At 39.0% G+C, this 22,768-nt stretch overlaps 1 protein-coding gene across 3 annotated transcripts in view; it reads left to right on the top strand.

The window, feature by feature from the left end:
* The window catches only part of PLAAT1 (phospholipase A and acyltransferase 1), a 31,173-nt gene extending 8,981 nt beyond the window's left edge, over positions 1–22,192 (top strand). For all 3 annotated transcript variants that reach the window (XM_042956329.1, XM_042956328.1, XM_042956327.1), the window contains exons 2-4: positions 7,076–7,214; positions 12,865–13,133; positions 21,938–22,192. In XM_042956329.1, the coding sequence (XP_042812263.1) occupies positions 7,076–7,214; positions 12,865–13,133; positions 21,938–22,039 (510 nt within the window). In that variant the 3' untranslated portion in view covers positions 22,040–22,192. The remainder of the gene's footprint in view (positions 1–7,075; positions 7,215–12,864; positions 13,134–21,937) is intronic.
* Positions 22,193–22,768: the final 576 nt, after the last annotated feature.

Raw genomic sequence — 22,768 nt, 5'->3', positions numbered from 1 at the left:
TGGGGAGTCAGTAGTGGGGAGCCTTGGAAGGATTCCAGGCAGTGGCTGAGGATAGTTCATCTGGTTGGGAGGATGGTTCACTTGGCAGTGAGGTGGAACCCTCAGCTGCAGAGTGAGGATGTCTGACCAAAGATCCTTAGAGCTCTGAGGGGCTGTGAAGTAGTCATTCTGAGACTGCAGAGCTTCATGGAGCCATTTCAGTGTAGGAGGACCAAGGATGGAAAAATGCAGCTGAAAGGGTTCAAATCACATTGGGAGACTGTTGGACTAGGGATGATCTGTGGTAGTATTTCAGACTTCCACAGCATTCTTGGGAGTAGTTTGTGAAAAAGTGCTCTTAGTATTCCTGTAACACAGGTGGCCTCATGGACACGAGCAGAAGTTAATCAGCCTGTCCCTATCTGTTCAGGGGGGCAGTTATATCTTTTGGGACCAACAGGGAGCTATGAACAGGGTAGCCTGTTTCTTGTACAAAGATTACAGACTTACCTTCATGCCCCTCTTGATGATAAACTAGATAAACAAATCTGGGCAGATGAACTGTTAAAGTATTTTTTTATCTTAAAGGTGACACACACAGATCATAGTAGAGGACTTCATAAATGTATCTTTAATGGGTTCTTGTTAACTCATGTTTATGAAGCACAATATTATCTCGTGCCCAAATGAAATGGGTAGACGTGGTCCCTGCCTATCGACTTACCCAACCAGACGGGTTATAGCCATTTCCCTAACGTCTGAGTCTAGGTACCTTCTAGATGCTTCTAGCCCCACCTTGACACCTCTCCTGCAGGACAAGAGCAGGGATTCCCCAAGGTCCTTTTCCCATTACTCACTAGTTCTGCATATAAATGTTTAAACACTTCCTGTATTGTTACATGAAATGTTTATTCTTTGTGCTTTTGCAACTTCTCTACACAATGGGTTTTTGAGAAGAGGGAAAAATGAAATGTCGTTAAGTAATAATTCCTTTGGTTAGTGATGTAAATCAGTGGTATAAAGCAGGAACATGCAGTCTAGAATAAGAAGACAGACCTGGGATTGAGCTCTATCTCTGTCACTTACTACCTTTGTGACTTTAGGCCTGATGGTTAACTCATCGGAGTCTCAGTTTCCTTATCTATAAAATGGTGATCATAATAATTAGCTCACAGTTGTTACCTGGTCCAACAGTGTTCAAAAAAGGGCCACAGATGTGTCAGCAATGGAGGCAATGCAGTAAGAATGGGATTAGGAACCTCGTCTTGGAGGTAGGCTTATCTGAGTCCTGGCCCTTTTCCCCTGTGTGACTTTGGGTAAGTTCCTGAGCTGCTGTAAACATCATATGCCTCATCTGTAAAATGGGGGAAATAATTATCTCTACTTCATGGTGTTGATTTGAGGATCACACCTTGCACAGTTCCTGGGAAATAGAATGAGAGAACATTAGAGCTTATAAGGGACCTTACAAGGCCTTCTTACTCTAACTATTGTCCCTCCCACCACCACCATGGAAATGTTATTTTCATCAACCCTTACTGTATTTAAACATTCCCAGTGAAAGCCTACTATCTGCACAAGGTACTCTATTCCATTGTTGGATCACTTTCAAAGAAGTTTTCCTTATGCACAGCTAAAATCTGCCTCAGTATAACTTCCACATATTTATCCTCTTCTATGTTCTATATTAAAAAAAGCATTGGTCTGTTTTTTTAACTAATGTGTATGTTTTTAGGCAATTGTAGATTTACATGCAATTGTAAGAAATACGACAGAGAGCCCTTGTATCTTTAGCCAGTTTCCCCCAATAGTAACAGCGTGCAAAACTATAGTATAATATCACAGGCAGGTTATTGAAATTGGCATGATCCAGATGAAAACATTTCCATGATCTCTAGAATCTCTCAGGTTGTCCTTTTATAGCCACACCTACTTCTGTCTCACCACTTTTTTTAACCCCTAGCAACAACTATTTGTTCTCTATTTCTATAATTTTGTCATCTCGAGAATGTTCTATAAAAAGAATCATAGAGTATGAAACGTTTTGGCATTGGCGTTTTTCACTCAGCCTAATTATCTGGGATTCCTTCAGGTTGCTGAATGTATCAATAGTTTGTTGCTTTTTTATTCCCTAGTAGTATTCCACGGTATGGCTATACCACAATTTATTTACACATTGAAGGTCACCTGGGCTATTTCCAGTTTTTGAATATTGTGAATAAGCTGCTCTAAATTCTCATGTACAGGTTTTTGTGTAAATATAAGTCTTTATTGTCTTCAGTCTCTGGGGTACGTGTCTGGGAGTACAATCGCTGGATTGTATGGTAGTTAATAAGTTTTTAAAGAAATCGCTGCATTGCTTCAAGAGTGGCTATACCATTTTATATTCTCACCAGCAAATGGGTGATACACTTAGTGTGCATCCTTGCCAGCATTTTCTGTTGTCACTATTTTTTATTTTAGCGCTTGTGATAAGTGTGGAGTGCTATCCCATTGTGGTTTTAATCTGCACTTCCCAAGTAGTTAATGGTGTTTAACATGGCTTACTTGACATCTGTGTCATTTCTTTGGTGAAACGTCTTTGTGTCTTTTGAACATGTTCTAATTGTATTCTTTGCTCTTTTAATCTTCGGTTTTGAGAGTTCTTTACGTGTTCTCAATACTAGTCCTTTCTCAGATATGTGTTTTGCAAATCTTTTCTCCCATTTTATAGCTTGTCTTTTTGAGCTTTTAACAGGATATTTTGCAGTGCAAAAGTTTTAAACTTTGAGGATGTCAATTTGTCAGTTTTTTTTTTCTTTTATGGGTAGTACTTTTTGTATCAAGACTAAGAACTCTTTGTCTCCTCTAGATCCTGGGGAGTTTTTCCTATGTGCTTCCCCCACCTCTGTGTTTTATAGATTTACATTTAATTCCATGATCTGTTTTGAAATATTTTTTGTATAAGATGTGAGACTTATGTGGAGGTTTTAGTTTAGTTTTTTTTTTTTTTTTGCAATGAATATTCAGTTGCTCTGGCAATTATTATTTTTTAATTTTTTTAAATGTTTTATTTGTTTTTGAGACAGAGAGAGACAGAGCATGAGCAGGGGAGGGGCAGAGAGAGAGCAAGACACAGAATCCGAAGCAGCTCCAGGCTCTGAGCTGTCAGCACAGAGCCCGATGTGGGCTCACAAACCGTGAGATCATGACCTGAGCCGAAGTGGGACACTCAACTGACTGAGCCACGCAGGAACCCCTGCTCTGGCAACTATTGAAAATCTTTTGTAAAATAGTATATGACCTTTGACAAGTCAAATTACCTGCCTGTTTCTATTTCTTCTGTCTTGAAAATGAGGGGCTTCTGCTAGAACTAGATGGGTGTTATTCAAGCTCCATTCCTAGAATTTCTGGGGCCCCAGACAACCTCAGAAGCAGCCACAGTGAGGAGCAGATGGGGCTCTCATGCTCTTTCCTGACTTCATCAAGGGCAGAGCTACTTTTATGTTTTATATTTTTGTGGGCCCATCTGATATTTGGTTTAATTCAGGGCTCTGATGCTAAAAACAAATTTGGAGAGCAGTGGATTAGGTAATGTCTAAAGTACTTTTCTGCAGTAAATTGCTGCGATTCTAAGCACTTGGTGTGGGCACTCACTTTCCCCGTACATCTTAGCCTCCAGTCTCTTCCCTTAGTTTCTTGAGTGGTAACTACAAGAACTATTTTCCTTGTTATCTTGTCATCCTTCATTATAAATAGGATAGGCTTCAGGAAATAAATTAGCTTACATTTATAAATCAGTTTGCAAACCATATGCTGGAATGGAAAATGTGTTAAATATATTAAAAGTGGGCAGTGGAATTACCCATTCCACAAAGGCTGAAAGGCTAAGGAACCAAAATCACACAAAAGCCATGAACCACTGTGGCAACATGTACAAAGAGCCACTGCTGTTTTACCGTCCACCTGTCTAGCTCTGGCCAGTTCACAAAGCACTTGTGACAGCTTTTAGCCCGTCCATTTGGGATTACTTGCCACAACCTTTTGAGATAAACTGATATTCTTATACGTGCCTGCAAGGTGGAGAAACTGATGCAAAATATGTCAGTCAGAGAAAGACAAATAGCGTATGATTTCACTCGTATGTGGAATTGAAGAAAGAAAACAAATGGTCATGGGGGGAGAAAGAGAGAGACAAACCAAGAAACAGACTCAACTATAGAGAAAAAGTTGACTGTTACCACAGGGGTTGAGTGAACTAGGTGATGGGGATTAAGGAGACACTTGTCGTGATGAGCAACGGGTGAGGTATGGAAGTGTTGAATCACTAAACTGTGCACCTGAAACTAATACTACTTTGGATGTTAACTAACTGGAATTTAAATTTTTTTAATGTTTATTTCCGAGACAGAGAGAGACAGAGCATGCATGAGTGGGGGAGGGGCAGAGAGAGGGAGACACAGAATCCGAAGCAGCCTCCAGGCTCTGAGCTGTCAGCAGCTCCAGGCTCTGAGCTGTCAGCCCAACGCGGGGCTCAAACTCACAGACCGTGAGATCATGACCTGAGCCGAAGTCGGATGCCCAACCGACTGAGCCACGCAGGCGCCCCTAACTGGAATTAAAAAAAAAAAAAAAAAAACAGGAAACTGTGACACAGACATTTTGCCCAACTATTGCTATTTTTTAATAGCAAATAGACGACCTTGAGACAAGAACTCACATCTTTAACACCCGTTTCCATTATTCCCCCTCTGTAGTTATAATATAAATGGTCCCTGACTCAGCGATGGTTTGGTTTATGATTTTTTTTTTTTACTTAAAATGGTGCAAAACTAATATGCATTCAGTAGAAACCATACTTTGAATTTTGACTTTGGATCTTTTCCCGGGCTAGTGATACATCCAATCCTGTCTCTGGCTGCTGGGGCAGTGGTGCCGAGCTGTAGCAACTACAACTGATATGCTTAGAACCATTTTGTACCCTTATAGCCATACAACCACATTTTTCATTTTCAGTACAGTTCTCCATACATTACATGAGATGTTCAATACTTTATTATAAAACAGGCTTTGTGATGATTTTGCCAACTGTAGGCTAACATAAGTGCTCTGAGCATGTATAAGGTAGGTTAAGCTAAGCTAAGCTGTTTGGTAGGTTAGGTGAATTAAATGCATTTTGACCTATGATATTTTCAACTAACGATGGGTTTATTGTGATGTAACCCCAACATAAGTGATCTGTATGAAGCTTTCAATGGGTATTTTCCAAAAATTGGCATTAGCTACTATATCCTTTTTTCTATACAATGGAACGATAACATAAGTAGTGGTAGGTTTTAAAGAAGTTAAATAGGGTTAATTGCAATAGTGCATTTGAAAAAAAAAAGTTATACTACAAAGTGCTCTCTGTTCAAAGGGTGATTATTATTGTAAGCTTGGCTAGGTCGCTGAATTCTAGTAGGCAGCTGTGTGTGCTTGCTGAATCCCATTCATGGGAAATGTGTTTGTTTATTTCATAGTATATTATCTATTTTTCCTTTTGGTGCCCATGTGGCCAAATTCTGAACCCCATATTAATAAGACTCAAACATATTTGAGAGAGTGGTTAGACTTAATGGTTCCTATAAAGTTGTTTTAATAGTTATTTTTCAACAGATGGACAGCGTACATTTGGCCAGATTCCTGTGACAGTGTGGTGATTGAAGTTTTCAACAGATGGCATACAAATACTTGGGAAAACACCCTTCCAATATTAAGTGTTGTAAAAAAAGACTTTTAGGGTGCCAGCAAAATGATAGTCAGTATTCCTAAGTCCTTAGTCTGTGCTATTATGAATATAATTTAGATGGTTTGGAAATTTCCCTTTCTGGCACTTGGATTTATTTTGTAATTGAGCGTACATATCTACATTACAGTGAGAGATGATGAGAAACTCTGCTGTCAATTAGAGATTCAACATGGATATAGCACTAAATCTCCTTTTGAATACTGATGAATGTGTGTAACTTCTGCCTGCTGAGTCATTCTACTCCCATGCCATACATATGTAGAAAATGTAACCTTTCATAAAAATCGACCATCAGAGACTTATATGTTCTTTCTGAAAAATAGTGACTTAAAAGGAAAAAAAAACTCACCAAGCTTAGAATTTTCAGACATATTCATCAACATGACGAACTCCCCAACCTTCCAAGTTGTCTCACTTCTATGGTGGCCACCTTAACACTGTTTCTGGAATCAGTAAGTCAGGAATCAGGCAGTAAATGGGGCAGTAGGGGAGGGGTGGAAATCTGTGTGGATATTTGTGGTTGTCACATGACAAAGAGCATTTACTGATATTTAGTGGGTAGAGACTGAAGTACCTAGATTGCACAGCAGTTTGGCACAAGGAATAAATGTCCCGTGTATTACAGTATGACTGAATATGTGACTGGCCACTCCTCTGAGTCTGGAACTTCTTTCTGCTTAAGTTAAATGAGAGAGTAAGTTTTGCAATACAAGGTATTTTTTCCACATAATATCAGTGTCAGTCCTCCCATACCCTGTTCTTTGATTTTACTTATTTGAGAGGCTGAAAGGCTTCTCATCTTCTGCCACTGACTGTTGACTCTTTCATGCTAAGTAAGTGCACACTTATGGACACTTTATTGTATCTTTTTGTATAGTCATGGACCGACTATTTACATAAGTAAAATATGTACTATTGTATATTTACTTCCCCTTTCTGTTCCAATAGGGCACCATATTACTATTTTTGAAATTTTGTGTATGGGTAAATCATATTATCTATGAATATCTGGATTTAAAGAGAGAACTATAAGATGCTGATTATCGTAAAGGAGCCCTGGGGTTGATCAGGATGAGAAGCATTACTATAGAAAATTAAACAATTAGCAGAAAAATTCTTTCCCACTTGTTTTTTCACTTTTGCACACATAATTCAGTGTTGGAATCATACAAAGAATGATCATACAAAGGACAGTGGTGTGAGTTTAAGTCTTTAATAAGGAATGCAATCCCAATAAATTCTGTATCCTTATACTTCTGTGGAAGTCTTAAACTGATTTTCTTTTGGCAAGTCATGTCAGCTGGATCGTCTTTGTGTCTGTCATTGCAGATGGCGTTTAATGATTGCTTTAGTTTGAGCTATCCTGGTAACCCCCAGCCAGGGGACTTGATTGAAGTGTTTCGTTCTGGCTATCAGCACTGGGCACTGTACCTGGGTGATGGTTATGTTATCAACATAGCACCTCTAGGTAAGTTTTGTTTCCCACAACTCCTGGAGGTTTTGAATTCTCTTGTTATAAGAAGGAATCATGAATGAAATCATAAAAAAAAAGAAATAAAATGTAGAAAGTAGATAAATCTATCTGAAATAGGTTTAATGAAGGACATAGTAAGACCAAAGTGGCTTTGGCTAAATCACAAAGACCAATTAACATTAAAATGTTAACCAATTAACATTAGAATCCAGTAAAATCTCTGGATTAAAAAAAACATAATTAAAAAGGAAATAATCCACTGGGGAGAATATTGCTCACAAACATAAGCGTCAGTGTCTTTACCTATCACACAAATCATTTCAATTTGTTCAACATCTATTTATAGATTACCCAGTATGTGCCAAAGGCTATTCTAGATGCTGGGGATACATAAACAGCAAAATCCCAACAAACATATGGGTAAAGAACTATGAACAGTATGTAGAAGAAGAAAAGAAGTCAATACCCATCTTTAAAGGGACTGATCTAAGAATTGTAAAACAGAATAACACATTTTATGCCTATCACATTAGCAAACATTTAAAAGTGATAAGTCAGTGTTGATAAGGGTATAATGAAACGAAAGCAAGGATATTGTTGAAGGAAATGAAAGTTGATAACATCATTCATGAAAACAATTTAATATGGCACAAAAACAGACACATAGACCATTGGAACAGAATAGAAACCCCAGAACTAGACCCACAAACGTATGGCCAACTCATCTTTGACAAAGCAGGAAAGAATATCCAATGGAAGAAAGACAGTCTCTTTAACAAATGGTGCTGGGAGAACTGGACAGCAACATGCAGAAGAATGAAACTAGACCACTTTCTCACACCATGCACAAAAATAAACTCAAAATGGATAAAGGACCTGAATGTGAGGCAGGAAACCATCAAAACCCTAGAGGAGAAAGCAGGAAAAGACCTCTCTGACCTCAGCCATAGCAATTTCTTACTTGACACATCCCCAAAGGCAAGGGAATTAAAAGCAAAAATGAACTACTGGGACCTTGTGGAGATAAAAAGCTTCTGCACAGCAAAGGAAACAACCAACAAAACTAAAAGGCAACCAACGGAATGGGAAAAGAAATTTGCAAATGACATATCGGACAAAGGGCTAGTATCCAAAATCTATAAAGAGCTCACCAAACTCCACACCCGAAAAACTACCCAGTGAAGAATTGGGCAGAAAATATGAATAGACACTTCTCTAAAGAACGCATCCTGATGGCCAACGGGTACTTGAAAAGATGATCAACGTCGCTCCTCATCAGGGAAATACAAATCAAAACCACACTCAGATATCACCTCACGCCAGTCAGAGTGGCCAAGATGAACAAATCACTGTGGGTGGGAATGCAAATTGGTGCAGCCACTCTGGAAAACAGTGTGGAGGTTCCTCAGAAAATTAAAAACAGACCTACCCTATGACCCAGCAGTAGCACTGCTAGGAATTTACCCAAGGGATACAGGAGTACTGATGCATAGGGGAACTTGTACCCCAATGTTTATAGCAGCACTCTCAACAATAGCCAAATTATGGAAAGAGCCTAAATGTCCATCAACTGATGAATGGATAAAGAATTTGTGGTTTATATACACAATGGAGTACTACATGGCAATGAGAAAGAATGAAATATGGCCCTTTGTAGCAACATGGATGGAACTGGAGAGTGTGATGCTAAATGAAATAAGCCATACAGAGAAAGACACATACCACATGGTTTCACTCTTCTGTGGATCCTGAGAAACTTAACAGAAACCCATGGGGGAGGGGTAGGAAAAAGAAAAAAAGAGGTTAGAGTGGAAGAGAGCCAAAGCATAAGAGACTCTTAAAAACTGAGAACAAACTGAGGGTTGATGGGGCGGGTGAGAGGGAGGGGAGGGTGGGTGATGCGTATCGAGGAGGGCACCTTCGATGAGCACTGGGTGTTGTATGGAAGTCCTTCGATGAGCACTTGGCATGAGCACTGGGTGTTGTATGGAAACCAATTTGGCAATAAACTTCATATAATGAAAACCAAAGAATTTAAATAGTGTGCATGAAGAGTCTTAAAAGAGTTCCTATGCTCTGACCCTGTAATTTTACTTCTCTGAGTCTATTCTTCAGAAATATTTATAAAGATATAGAATAATATTCAGCATAATGGTATTCACTTCTATCTCATAACAGTTTAAAAAACAGGCAATGGCAGAATAACAAATAATGGTGAGGGTGTGGAGAAAAGAGAATAATCCTGCACTGCCAGTGGGAATATAAATTTGTGTAGCCATTGTGGAAAACAGTATATTTCCACAGAAAATTAAAGTTTCCTCAAAAATACCAATGATCCAATAATTCCACTATTGGATATTTACCCAAAGAAAGTGAAAACACTAATTCGAAAAGATGTATGTACCCCTGTGTTTTTTGCAGCATTATTTACAAGGGCCAAGATAAGGAAGCAACCTAGATGTCCACTGAGAGATGAATGGATAAAGAAGATGTAATATATATACTCGCTCACACACACACATGCACACACACAAATATATATATATATATATACACAAGAAGTTATGTATATGTATATACACATACATATATACATAATATGTAATATATATATAATGGAATGTTAGCCATAAAAAAGAATGAGATCTTTGCATTTGCCTTAACATAGATGGATCTAAATGGTATTATGCTGTGTGAAATAAGATAAAGACAAATACCATGTGATTTCACTTCTATGTGGAATCTAAAAAAAAAACCATCACCCACAAAAAAAACAAAACCCACAAAATCACAAATGAACAAACAAACCAGAAACAGACTCACAAATACAGAGAGCAAATGGGTGGTTGCCAGAGGGGAGGGATAGGGGGATAGGTGAAATATGTGAAATGGGGGCGCCTGGGTGGCGCAATCGGTTAAGCGTCCGACTTCAGCCAGGTCACGATCTCGCGGTCTGTGAGTTCGAGCCCCGCGTCAGGCTCTGGGCTGATGGCTCGGAGCCTGGAGCCTGTTTCCGATTCTGTGTCTCCCTCTCTCTCTGCCCCTCCCCCGTTCATGCTCTGTCTCTCTCTGTCCCAAAAATAAATAAAAAACGTTGAAAAAAAAATTAAAAAAAAAAAAAGAAATATGTGAAGGGGATGAAGAGGTTAAAAAAAAAAAAGAAGCCAACAATGGCTTACATTCAATAGTGGACTAGTTAAGTGAATTATGACTTTGTCACAGAATATTGACAGAATTCTTTAGTTGCAAGTAACGGAAACAAACAAAAGTTAGCATAAGCAAAAAGGCAAATTCATTGCTTCACTGAGGAAAACTACAAAAAAGGATAAAGATGGTTGGTGCTGGCTTCAAGGATGCCTGGATGTAGGGGCATAAACATGAGTATCAAGACTCACATCTGCATTTCCTTTCCAAGTATTGTCTTAATTCTCCCAGACTATGCCTCTCTAGGAGACTGAACTGATAGTCATCAACATCCTTAGGCTCTTATTCTTACAGTCTTGTGATCTAATAAGAGAGGGCCAATCCCTGCCTGTTGCAGTTAGAAATAGCATGGAGAACAATCTGATTTGGGCGAGTGTGGATCCCATGCCCATCACTGCACCATCGTTGTGCCCTGGAGAAGGAGATACTGTGATTAGCCCACACAAAATCATTTCCAGAAAGAAAGAGGCAGAGGTGGGATGGGGTGCTAGATAAGCCAAAACAATAGCTATTTAACGGCCATTAAAAATCATATTTCTGGACATGCTTAATTGCTTGAGAAATAATCTTGCATGATATTTACTTGAAAAAAAATCTAGATTAAAAATGCAGTGTGTCATATTATACCTACTTTGCAAAGAAATAATATATACCCATGTGAATGCACACATAGGCATGCTTCAATATACATGTGTTAATAAAAGACAAAATAGAAGGATATGATAATATTATTATCAAAATAATAACATGATTATGGTTGGGCAGATAATGGGTGATTTAAATTTACACATTTATGTTGTTTTTTTATATATTTCCTAAATATTTAGAAATAAGCACAAATTAATTCATTTTTTAAGAAAAAAACTGTATGCAAATAACAAGTAGCCTGGAGATTTTTTTTTCTTCAAGTTACATTTAGAAAGAAGTTTTAATAACCTTGGTCTTACTATCTTGGAGATGTCTGAGAATTTTTAATGTAGTGACTTTTGCAACATCTTGAGATATTTGCCTCTTGTTCTAGAATATTGGAAATGGAAATGGCAAATAAAGTGACATTTACGATACACACCCATTAGTTTCTGCAGAGTCTAGTGATTAACAGTAAGCAATGCTGCAATATCTCTGCAGTTTTCACGTCTGGAATACAATAAGAGATTTTTCTGCTCTTCCCTTATTTTCATGTGTTAAGCTCCATTTTAATATGGTTCTAGTACTGAGCTCTGATCCTGTAGACTGAAACGCAGTTTTCTGGTTCTATTGTTAACTACTCAGGTGGTATTTTGCAAGCCAGTTTACCTCTCTAAGCTTCAGTGTCCTCCTCTATAAATTGATAGCATCAGACTAGTGTAAATAAAACTTTAGTAATTCTAACTAGGAGATCTCTGCTCTAAGAACTTGTACAAGAACTTCCAATGTGTAAGATATTAACTGGAAATGCTGCTTGAAGGAAAAGGAACTTGGAAGGTAGGAAAAAAAAGGGAGTGGAAAAGAAAGTTAGCTTTTAGTTATTACAAAAAGGAAGACTCTCTTCACACCGGTTACATGGAGACTCTCTCATGATTGACTTGAACACATAGCCAAGCATAGCAGTCTTGGGCAGATGGAGAGGGACCAGGGCCAGGTGTTAGAGCTGAACACTGAGCAATCATCTGTCCAACCTCAGATACTGGCAGTAGCAGGCCAGGAGACAAAGATATCTAGACAAAGGTAACTGTTTGCCAACTGAGGCAGTTAAAAGGGAGTTGCAGGGGTGGGACATGTAACAGGTGGGTATGGCATTGCATGGGGCTGCATCTGGTGGACAGGGCCTACTAGGTTAGATTCAGTTTCAGGACTTAGTTTCTTGGCCTAAAGGAACTGGCAAGATAAAAGCAGGGCCCCAGCTTGACCCCAGATGACCCCTTGGAGGGGTTTCAAATTGGAACCAAATTGAAGCCAAGTTGAAAGAACAAGTGTAAAAAGCAGAGAAAGGGGTAAGGAGCACACTTAGACAACTAGGACGAGCTTATCAATCACAATGCACACAGCTGAGGCCCAAAGAGAGTAGCTGGGAAGGGTTCAGATGCTGAATAAAAGCATATTTTATAGGGAAAAAAAAGGAGACAATGGTTTTATTTGTATTCTGTTAGGGACACATACCAAGATCTCTAATAATAATGCCAATTGATAGAGAACTTGTTTCTCAAGAATGGGTAGTTTTCTCACTCAGTTTTCTCTATGGGCAGATACAGGTTTCTCTTCTATTTTCCATTATAGATAAACTACCAAGTGAGTTATTAAGCCTGGTATGATTAAAGTGGCTTCTGGTTTGGTGCTAAGTTGGGAACCGAGCTGGGTTCAGTGACTCCATCACTTCCAAACATGTGGCATTGCAATACTCTGGCATTGGGGTTCTCTGAGCTGGGTCACCACATCTTGCTAACCAGAATTCTCCTTATAGAGGATGGCATTCCTGCAGCATTTACAAGCGCCAAGTCTATATTTAGCAGGAAGGCCCTGGTGAAGATGCAGCCCCTGAAGGATGTCGTGGGAAACGACACATACAGAATAAACAATAAATATGATGAAACTTATCCTCCTCTCCCCATGGAGGAAGTCATGCAGCGGTCAGAGATTGTTATTGGACAAGAGGTGGATTATGACATACTTGTCAACAACTGTGAGCATTTTGTGACTTTGCTTCGCTATGGAGAAGGAGTTTCAGAGCAGGTGAGTTTTCTTTAGAAGACATAGAAGTTGCTTACCTTGGGAAAATAAGCACTACTGACTATAAGATTCTCAGGCCTAAAACAAAATGAAAAGAATGGAGAAAAGGTGAGAATCCTGAAGGATAAGGACAGGAATTGAGGTGTCCAAGATCATGTAGCAGTTATGACCACATTAATGCGTGAACGTGGACATTTTGAATTTGGGGCTGGAAGGAGCTTGAAGCAGAATCAAGACCGTAGCTTTTCTGTCAGTCCTGTTGCGTTCTGTCCTTCAGGGTTCCTTCCTTCCGTTTTTCTGCCATACAGCAGCCTCACATGCTGAAAGGGACATTCTGAAAAGAATGTTGAAATATTTAAATGGAAGTTCCTTTGCCAGAAATAGAGATGGTAACTCTGAGATTCTTCTCCATTACCTGACTGAGAGAGGCCAGCTAATGACAGACATATTTTGGTGGCTTTGAAAATTGTTTCTGTCTCCTTGCAATGCTAGTTTCAGAGGAATCTTGTGCTTTTAAGCAGGTCCTTTGATTGGTTGAGATTTTGGATGATTTCTTAAAATGGATCAATTACTTTATTTTTAAAGTAGCATGCAATGTTGTCGTCTCTCACACTATTTTGTAGCGTGGCAGATTCCTAACTAAAAGCATGCTTGGTTCATTTGCCTTCTTTCTACCTATTGTGGCACCAATCCAATTCCAACGTTGATGTTCTAACCTAAAGATTTATTAAAGGGATATTAGAGAATGAATAAAGGCTCCCAGTATCCTGAAATGGTTGAATCAGTTACAGAAACATCTGTTCTAAGGAATTAGTTTCCAATTCCCCTCACGGAAGCTTGGGAAGATGGGACAGGGAACATAAAAGGATACATTTGTTTTCATTAGGAAATAATTTAATTGGAAATGCGTTTCTTTAGGAAATATATTAACATAATGAATGTGCTATTCACATGTAACAATAAATCGCTTGTGAGCCAGAGCACAGAAAATATCCACACAAAAAATCCTGTTCACCTTCGCATTAAAAACTAAGGGTGTAACTAGGAAGTGAAGTCCATTCCTCTCCTTTGTAAAGGATAAAGTTGTCCACTGTGTTCAAGAAGCAATTTTTTTTAATGTGGCTAAAAAAAAAAAAAAAAAAAAAAAATGGGATCAGAACCATCTTCTTGCTTTGGCTCTAATTTACCATCCCTCATCTTTTCCCCTTTCATACCCAGAATCAAGACCCATGAAAAATTAATCATTCCTCAACAACTAGAACTGTTCTCTAGCTGGTTCTGTTGCAGGAAGTACAGTGACAGCCCCAAGAACTCACCTAAGCTTTGAAATTGTGCTTACCTGAGCTACAACCACATCTTCCCCAGTTATTAGGTTGGTGGCTTGGAGAACATTGTTTATCAGTTTCCCAACCTATAAACTGAGGCTCTTTGGGGGATTATACTAGATATTTGAAGTCTCTTAGTGCACTGTATTATATATCATCCATCTCAATAAACAATGTGTCTTAGATGAATGTTATTTTTAATTATAGTAATTAAGAATTTTATAGCTCTGTATTGGTACTCCTCGATAAAATTTATGTTGATCTGATAGAAACTGTAGCACATTATTATTATTTTCATTATTATCAACAATTCATAATATTACTACCAACAATAGCTAGTGTTTGATTAGTTTTGGGGTCTCCTCAGGGATTAAGGGCCTTTTTTTTGAAAGTTTCAACAAATTTATTTATGTATTTATTTACTTATTTATTTATTTAAATCTAATTTATTGTCAAGTTAGCTAACATCAGCATATATAGTGTCCTCTTGACTTTGGGAGTAGATTCATTGCTTGCATACAATGCCCAGTGCTCATCCCAACAAGTGCCCTTCTCAATGCTCATCACCCATTTTCCCCTCTCCCCCACACCCCCCGCAAATCAACCCTCAGTTTCTTCTCTGTATTTAAGAGTCTTTTATGGTTTGCCTCCCTCTTTGTTAAAAGCTATTTTTCCCCCTTTGCTTCCCCCATGGTCTTCTCTTAAGTTACTCAAATTCCACATATGAGTGAAAGCATATGGTACAGTCTTTCTCTGACTGACTCATTTCACTTAGCACAATACCCTCCTGTTCCATCCACATTGTTGCAAATGGCAAGAGGTTGTAGCCTGTTTTCTCCTCTAGGGTTTTGATGGTTTCCTGTCTCACATTTAGGTCTTTAATCCATTTCGACTTTATTTTTGTGTATGGTGTAACAAAGTGGTCCAGTTTCATTCTTCTACATGTTACTGTCCAGTTCTCCCAGCACCATTTGCTGAAGGGACTGTTTTCCATTGGATACCCTTTTCTTGCCTTCTCAAAGATTAGTTGGCTGTACATTTGTGGGTCCCATTCTGGGTTCTCTATTCTATTCCATTGGTCTATGTGTCTGTTTTTGTGCCAATACCATACTGTCTTGATGATTACAGCTTTGTAGTAGAAACTAAAGTCTGGGATTGTGATGCCTCTGGCTTTGGTTTTCTTTTTCAACATTAGCTTGGCTATTCAGGGTCTTTTGTGGTTCCATACAAATTTTAGGATTGTTTCTTCTAGCTCTGAGAAGAATGCTGGTGCAATTTTGGTATTTCACTGAATGGGTAGATTACTTTGGGTATTATTGACATCTTAACAATATTTGCTCTTCCAATCCATGAGCATGGGAATGTTTTTCCATTTCTTTGTGTCTTCTTCAATTTCTTTCTTAAGTGTTCTATAGTTTTAAGCATACAGATCTTTTACATCCTTGCTTAGGTTTATTCCTAGGTATTTTATGGTTCTTGGTGCTATTGTAAATGGGATCAATTTATTGATTTCTCTTTCTAGTGTTTCATTATTGGCGTATAGAAATGCAACTGATCTCTGTACATTGATTTTATATCCTGTGACTTTGCTGAGTTCATATATCAGTTCTAGCAGCTTTTTGGTGGAGTCTTTTGGGTTTTCCATGTACAGTATCATGTCATCTGCAAAAAGTGAAAGTTTGACTTGTTCTTTGCCAATTTGGATGCCTTTTATTTCATTTTGTTGTCTGATTCCTGAGGCCAGGACTTTCAATACTATGTTAAACAACAGCGGTGAGAGTGGACATCCCTGTAGTGTTCCTGATCTCAGAGGGAAAGCTCTCAATTTTCCCCCATTGAGGATAATATTAGCTGTGGGCTTTTCATATATGGCTTTATGATGTTAAGCTATGTTCCTTCTATCCCAACTTTCTTGAGAGTTTTTATTAAGAAAGAATGCTGTATTTTGTCAAATGCTTTTTCTGCAACTATTGACAGGATCATATGGCCCTTATCCTTTCTTCTTTTAATGTGATGGATCACACTGATTGATTTGTGAATATTGAACCAGCCCTGCAGCCCAGGAATGAATTCCGCTTGGTCATGGTGAATAATTCTTTTAATATACTGTTGAATTCGATTTGCCAGTATCTTGTTGAGAATTTTTGCATCCATGTTCAAGAAGGATATTGGTTTGTAATTCTCCCTTTTAGTGAAGTCTCTATCTGGTTTGGGAATCAAGGTAATGCTGGCTTCATAGAATGAGTCCGAAAGTTTTCTTTCCATTTCTATTTTTTGGAACAGCTTGAGAAGAATAGGTATTAACTCTGCTTTAAATGTCTGGTCGAATTTCTCTGGGAAGCCATCTGGCCTAGGCTCTTATTTGTTGGGAGATTTTCGATAACTGATTCAGTTTCCTCGCTGGTTATGGGTCTGTTCAAATATTTTATTTCTTCCCACTTGAGTTTTGGTAGTGTGTGGGTGTCCAGGAATTTGTCCATGTCTTCCAGGTTGCCCAGTTTGTTGGCATATATTTTTTCATGGTATTCTCTAATAATTGTTTGTATTTCTGTGGTATTGGTTGTGATCTCTTCTCTTTCATTCATGATTTTATAGGTCCTCTCTCTTTTCTTTTTGAAAAGTCTGGCTAGGGGTTTATCAATTGTGTTTATTCTTTCAGAAAACCAGTTCTTTGATGCGTTGATCTGTTCTACTGTTTTTTTCAGATTCTATATTGTTTATTTCTGCTCCCATCTGTATTATTTCTCTTCTTCTGCTGGATTTGGGGTTTCTTTTTTTTTTTTTTTAATTATTTTTTTTAACGTTTATTTATTTTTGAGACAGAGAGAGACATAGCATGAACGGGGGAGGGGCAGAGAGAGGGAGACACAGAATCGGAAGCAGGCTCCAGGCTCTGAGCCATCAGCCCAGAGCCCGACGCGGGGCTTGAACTCACGGACCACGAGATCGTGACCTGAGCTGAAGTCGGAAGTTTAACCGACTGAGCCGCCCAGGCGCCCCTGGATTTGGGGTTTCTTTGCTGCTCTGCTTCTAGTTCCTTTAGGTGTGAGGTTAGGTTGGGGATATTTCTTGTTTCTTGAGATAGGCCTGGATTGCAATGTATTTTCTTCTCAGGACTGCCTTTGCTGCAAGGGATTAGAGGTCTTGGACATAGAACAGTTTTCTTGGGGAATGGCTATGTATTTCTCTGAAATTAAAAAACCTCAACAGCATTTAAAAAGATTAGAAAGGTGGAAGGATCATGGTCCATCTTTTTCTTCTTCGTGCTTTTTTGTGTTAAAAAAGTTATAGGCTTTATTTTTTTTTAGAGTAATCTACAGTTCACAGCAAATGTGATCTGGAATTTTAGAGAGTTCCCACATACCCCCTCCCCATCACCCATATACACGGCCTCCCCAACCATCACCGTTCCATATCAGTGTGGTATATTTGTTACAAATAATGAACCAATACTGACACATTATCCACCAAAGTCCATAGTGAAGGAAACTAGAATATCACCTCAAAATATGTGTCATAAGGATTATTATTTATTATCAAGAGCTGAAGGCACTTAAGAAGGAGGCCCTGCTCTCCACATATTTGCCTAAAAGTGGGAGATACATTTTGAAAGGTGTCCCTCTTCCCTTTGCTAGCAGGAAGGACAAAAATTAATCATCACAGACAACCAGTAGAGGAATCTAAATAACAACACTTACTGGGGCACCTGGGTGGCTCAGTCGGTTGAGCGTCCGACTTTGGCTCAGGTCATGATCTCGCGGTTAGTGAGTTCTAGCCCCGTGTGGGGCTCTGTGCTGACAGCTCAGAGCGGGAGCCTGCTTCGGATTCTGTGTCTCTCCATCTCTCGGCCCCTCCCCTGCTCACGCTCTGTGTCTCTCTGTCTCTCAATAATAAATAAATGTAAAAAAAAATTTTATATAACAACCCTTACTAACTAGCCTTTGCCATTAATTTCCCATGTTTACCTTACCGCGGTCTGCCATCCTTGGCAGCCTGAAACTGCTTTCTTTTGTCCTGCCATTACTCTACAAATGTATTGATCTTTGCTGCAGATGTGCTATGTAAGCCTGAATTCTAAGCCACCTCTTTGAATTACTCTTCCCTGAGTTTCTCCTGTGTATGTTTGAGATGTACATGTTAATAAACCTCTGTTTTTCTCTTGTCAATTTGCCTTTTATTAGTGAGCCTCAGCTGAAAACCTAAGATGCACAAAGGAAAAATTTTGCCTCTCCTAAAATAGTTTACATTAGGGTTTAGTCTTAGTGTTTTGCATTCTATAAATTATAACTGTATAGTGACATATATCCACTAGTACAGTATCATACGGAATAGTTTCCCTACCCTAAAACTTCTCCGTGCTCTCTTTGCCTATTCGTCTTTCCTCCTCCCAAGTCTCTGGCAACTGCTGAGAAGAATGCATACTAAGCAACATGCATTTAAAATTCCTCCATGTCTTTTCATGATTTGGTAACTCATTTTTCTCTATCACCAAGTAACGCTCCATTGTCTGGATGTACATTCAGCAACTAAAAACCATCTTGGTTGATTCCGAGTTTTGGTAATTATGAATAAAACTTCTAGAAATATTTGTGTGCAGGGTTTTGTGTAAATACCAAAGGGCATGATTACTCGATTGTATGGTAAGAATATGTTTATTTTTGTTAGAAACCATGAAAGGTCTTACAAAGTGGCTGTGCCCTTTTGCATTCCCACCAACAACGAATGAGAGTTCCTGTTTTTCCATGTCTTCTTCCACATTTAGTATTGTGAGCATTTTGGGTTTTAGCCATTCTAATAGGTACACAGTGGTGTCTCACTATCTTAATTTGCAATTCCCTAAACGTGTATGAAGTTAAGCATCTTTTCATATGCTCCTTTGTGATTTGCATATTTGACGATGTGTCTCTTGAGATCTTTTGCCCATTTTTAAACTGGGTGGCTTGCTTGTTTTCTTTTTGTTGAGTTTTAAGAACTTTTTACATATTTTGGATAACAGTTCCTTATCAGATTTGCCTGTTGGAAATGTTTTGTTTTGTTGTTTTCTAGTATGTGGCTTGTCTTTTCTTTTAAAAAAGATTTTAAGTAGACATGTTCCACTGGTATAGTCTTAACAAGGTATTGAAATGTGCCTAGCTTTGTGGAAGATGGCAGCACTCTTGCATAGGCCTGAACAAGCTGATCTACAATATACCCTGACTGTGCTTCAGTGCATAGCACTGTGAACTTAGAGTCTCAGAGGAAAAGGAATTTTGGTAGACCTTGTGGTCATCTGTGACCCAGCTGTGCTATGTCAGGATACAGCACTCCAGATTCAACTAATGTTTCCTTGGTCATGTTTAGATCCTCAGAATGAGGCTTTTATTATGGCCCACAGTCAGAAAGCCCTGTAAAGGATAAAAGTATGAAGAGTCAGCTTAGGTGACTTTATAATCCTAAATTGTGAAATAAAAGCTCGTGTTCATATAGGTTCTGAGAACATTCTGAGATGTTACAATCTTGCAAGTCAGATCCTGTTACTCAAAACGCCAAGGGATTGTCCCAATCACACAGGGTTTTGCCATCTAGAATGTAACTTGAAGTAAGTGTTTGGGATTTGGGAAACCGCGTGCACTATAGGAAATAGTTTCCTTGTAATTGTATCTGGCCTGTGTGCTGTCAGGGGATTTTGGCTTAGGATCACATTGCTTTCCCCAGGCCTCTTAGATCTGTGGGATTTCTTTCATCTCTTGTATTTCTACTGGCTGAAAGATACCCAGTGAGTTAGGTCTGCGTTTAGCAGATCCCAATACACAAAACGCCAAGGGATTGTCACAGGATTTTGCCGTCTAGAATATAATTTTAAATAAGTGTTTGGGATTTGGGAAGCCCACAGGATCTTCCCCAGGGCTGTACCCTACTGCCATTTGACTCCTCTCTCTAAAGATACCAATTGCATCTTCCTATTTGTTCATTGCCCCGCCACCACCACATTTCCCTGTATCAGATCTTGGGATCTCAGCATCTGCCTGGAATTACATGAGAGTCAGGCTTGATTATCCGATTGACTATCTGATTATTGATTTTGCCTCTCTTTGGAATTTTGTCCTCTGTCTTGTATCTGCCTGTCCCCCTGGCTCCCCATGGGTAGTTCTGGACTGCAGCAAATTCTGACTCTTTCCCCGGGAAATAACTTAGGTGGTGACTAATTAAAAATTATGAGTAAAATAATCAAGCAACCAAATAAAGTTAGGATTGTAAAGTAAAATAGCATTTGTCATTTGTTCGCCAGCTGCCACTCTCCCTGGCAGCTGGGGATGGTGGCACAGCAGGGAGTTTTGGTGCCTGGCCTTGTCCCTGCAGACCGCAGGGTGATATAAATGGAGTAAATGCTCCTGTCATTGGCCAGGCCCTTGCAGTCTGGTTCCCACAGGGAAGCTGCAGGTAGGGAGGCAGCACTATGTGGCAGTCACGTAGGGGTGGCAGGCTCTGTGGTGGAGACCTGTGGGTTAGAGAGAAGGCATGCTCAAATGTGATCTGGGTCAGGCTTTCCAGCATTTGGGTTGGTCCCTGGAATCATTTGGGGAAAATGTTTTGCTTTATTTGAAAGCCTGATTTCTTCAATCCCGGAGAACAATTGTTGTTTTCAGAATGTCTGATGACTCTGAAGCATCTGAATATGACCTTTGGGTCATAAAACTGCATGCAAACTCATGCAGATGGAAGGCAATATTAGCTGAGTGCCATGAAAATCATGAATATTTATTAGATCCCTCATCATGATGATTAATACCCTTAAAGCTACAAACGTCTGAACTCCTTTATGGACAACTGAGCTTGAGAGTAGTTTATTTTAGTTTGTCTACATGAGAAATTAATTTGTGACACAATAGTTAACATCAGTAGCGACCTCTTTTGAAGTTTGTTTATCAAAAGAGAAATTGTAGCTACCAAATAAGAGCATAGAGGTATTTAGTTTAGATTACATCTGTGAATTCTTTCTCTAGTAGACATTCTTGAGTCAGGAACACACATGCACACACACACACACACACATGATATTCACTCTGGTATAGACCAAACTAGGGTGTATTAAGGAGGTAGGGATTGTTTGGAAAAGAAACACATGGTTCATGGCTCAACCCATATCTAAACATGTTGGTGGTATGACCTCAGGCAAATCACTTAACTTACCAAGTTTTCCCAAATAGGAGTAACACTACCTCCCAGATGTACTATGATGATTATTAGGAATTGTGCCATAATGAGTTATAAACTATTGGGGGCCATAAAAATATGAGAAACGTATACCTACATGTATTTAACTATCTCTTTGACATAATTATAAAAATTATAAATTTATTCATCTTCACACAGAACTTAATTTGGCATGAAGCTTTAAATTTTTCTGGTGTCATTGAAAGGGTCTTCAGTTTGCTTGGATTTAGGACACTGAGGTGCCTTTAGAATAAGCTGTGGTGTTTTTTGTTTCTCATTTCTCTATAGGCCAACCAAGCAATAAGTACCATTGGGTTTGTGACAGCTGCTGCTGGTGTCTTCTCACTCCTGGGCTTGTTTCCAAAAAGACAAAGAGCAAAATACTATTAACAATTTACTGAAGAGATATTGGAACTGAAGGAATTTGTGAGGAGGGAAAAAAAAAAAAAACTGGGAATACTTATTTTCGATGCATCATTATTGTTCAAAATTCCAGTGATGGATGGCAGTCTCTTTAATAAATTGCTTACTGATGTTATCTCATTATTGAGCCGTGGAAATTTTTCTCCCTACCAGCAGAGATTTGCTGTGGCAGCTTAAACAAGAAGCAGTAGCCTTTTGAGCAAGCCAGCGGAAGATCTTAACACAATCACATCATATTTTATTTTTTACCATAAATATTGGTTTCCTTTCTCCTGAGGGTGGGCTATTTTGTACTTGCCAGAGGAATGAAGAGCCATTTGTATGTGGTTTTAAAAGAAATGTTAAGATTCCCAAATTGTTCAGATTGACATCTAACTGAACAGAAAAGAAACTGGGAAATTGATGGGCATTGAGGTGGGCACCTGTTGGGATGAGCACTGGGTGTTGTATGGAAACCAATTTGACAACAAATTTCATATTAAAAAAAAAAAAAGAAACTGGGAAATTGAGCATTTGGTTAGGCAGTTTGAGGAGCTTTGATTCACAATCCATTTGAGGGTGGACTCCTAGCTCCTAGTTCCTGTGCAGATGGGGGTGGGGCGGATGGGAGCTGGGGTCCTTTGCTCTGGTGTTTGGGATCCAGATTTCCCTGGAAGTCACTCATTTGTCAGGAGTATGTGTCAGGAGTGAACAGCA

This window comes from Panthera tigris, chromosome C2, assembly GCF_018350195.1.
Source record: "Panthera tigris isolate Pti1 chromosome C2, P.tigris_Pti1_mat1.1, whole genome shotgun sequence".
NCBI lineage: Eukaryota > Metazoa > Chordata > Mammalia > Carnivora > Felidae > Panthera > Panthera tigris.
The sequence above is the reverse complement of the archived record's forward strand: the minus strand, read 5'-3'. Positions and strand labels throughout refer to the sequence as shown.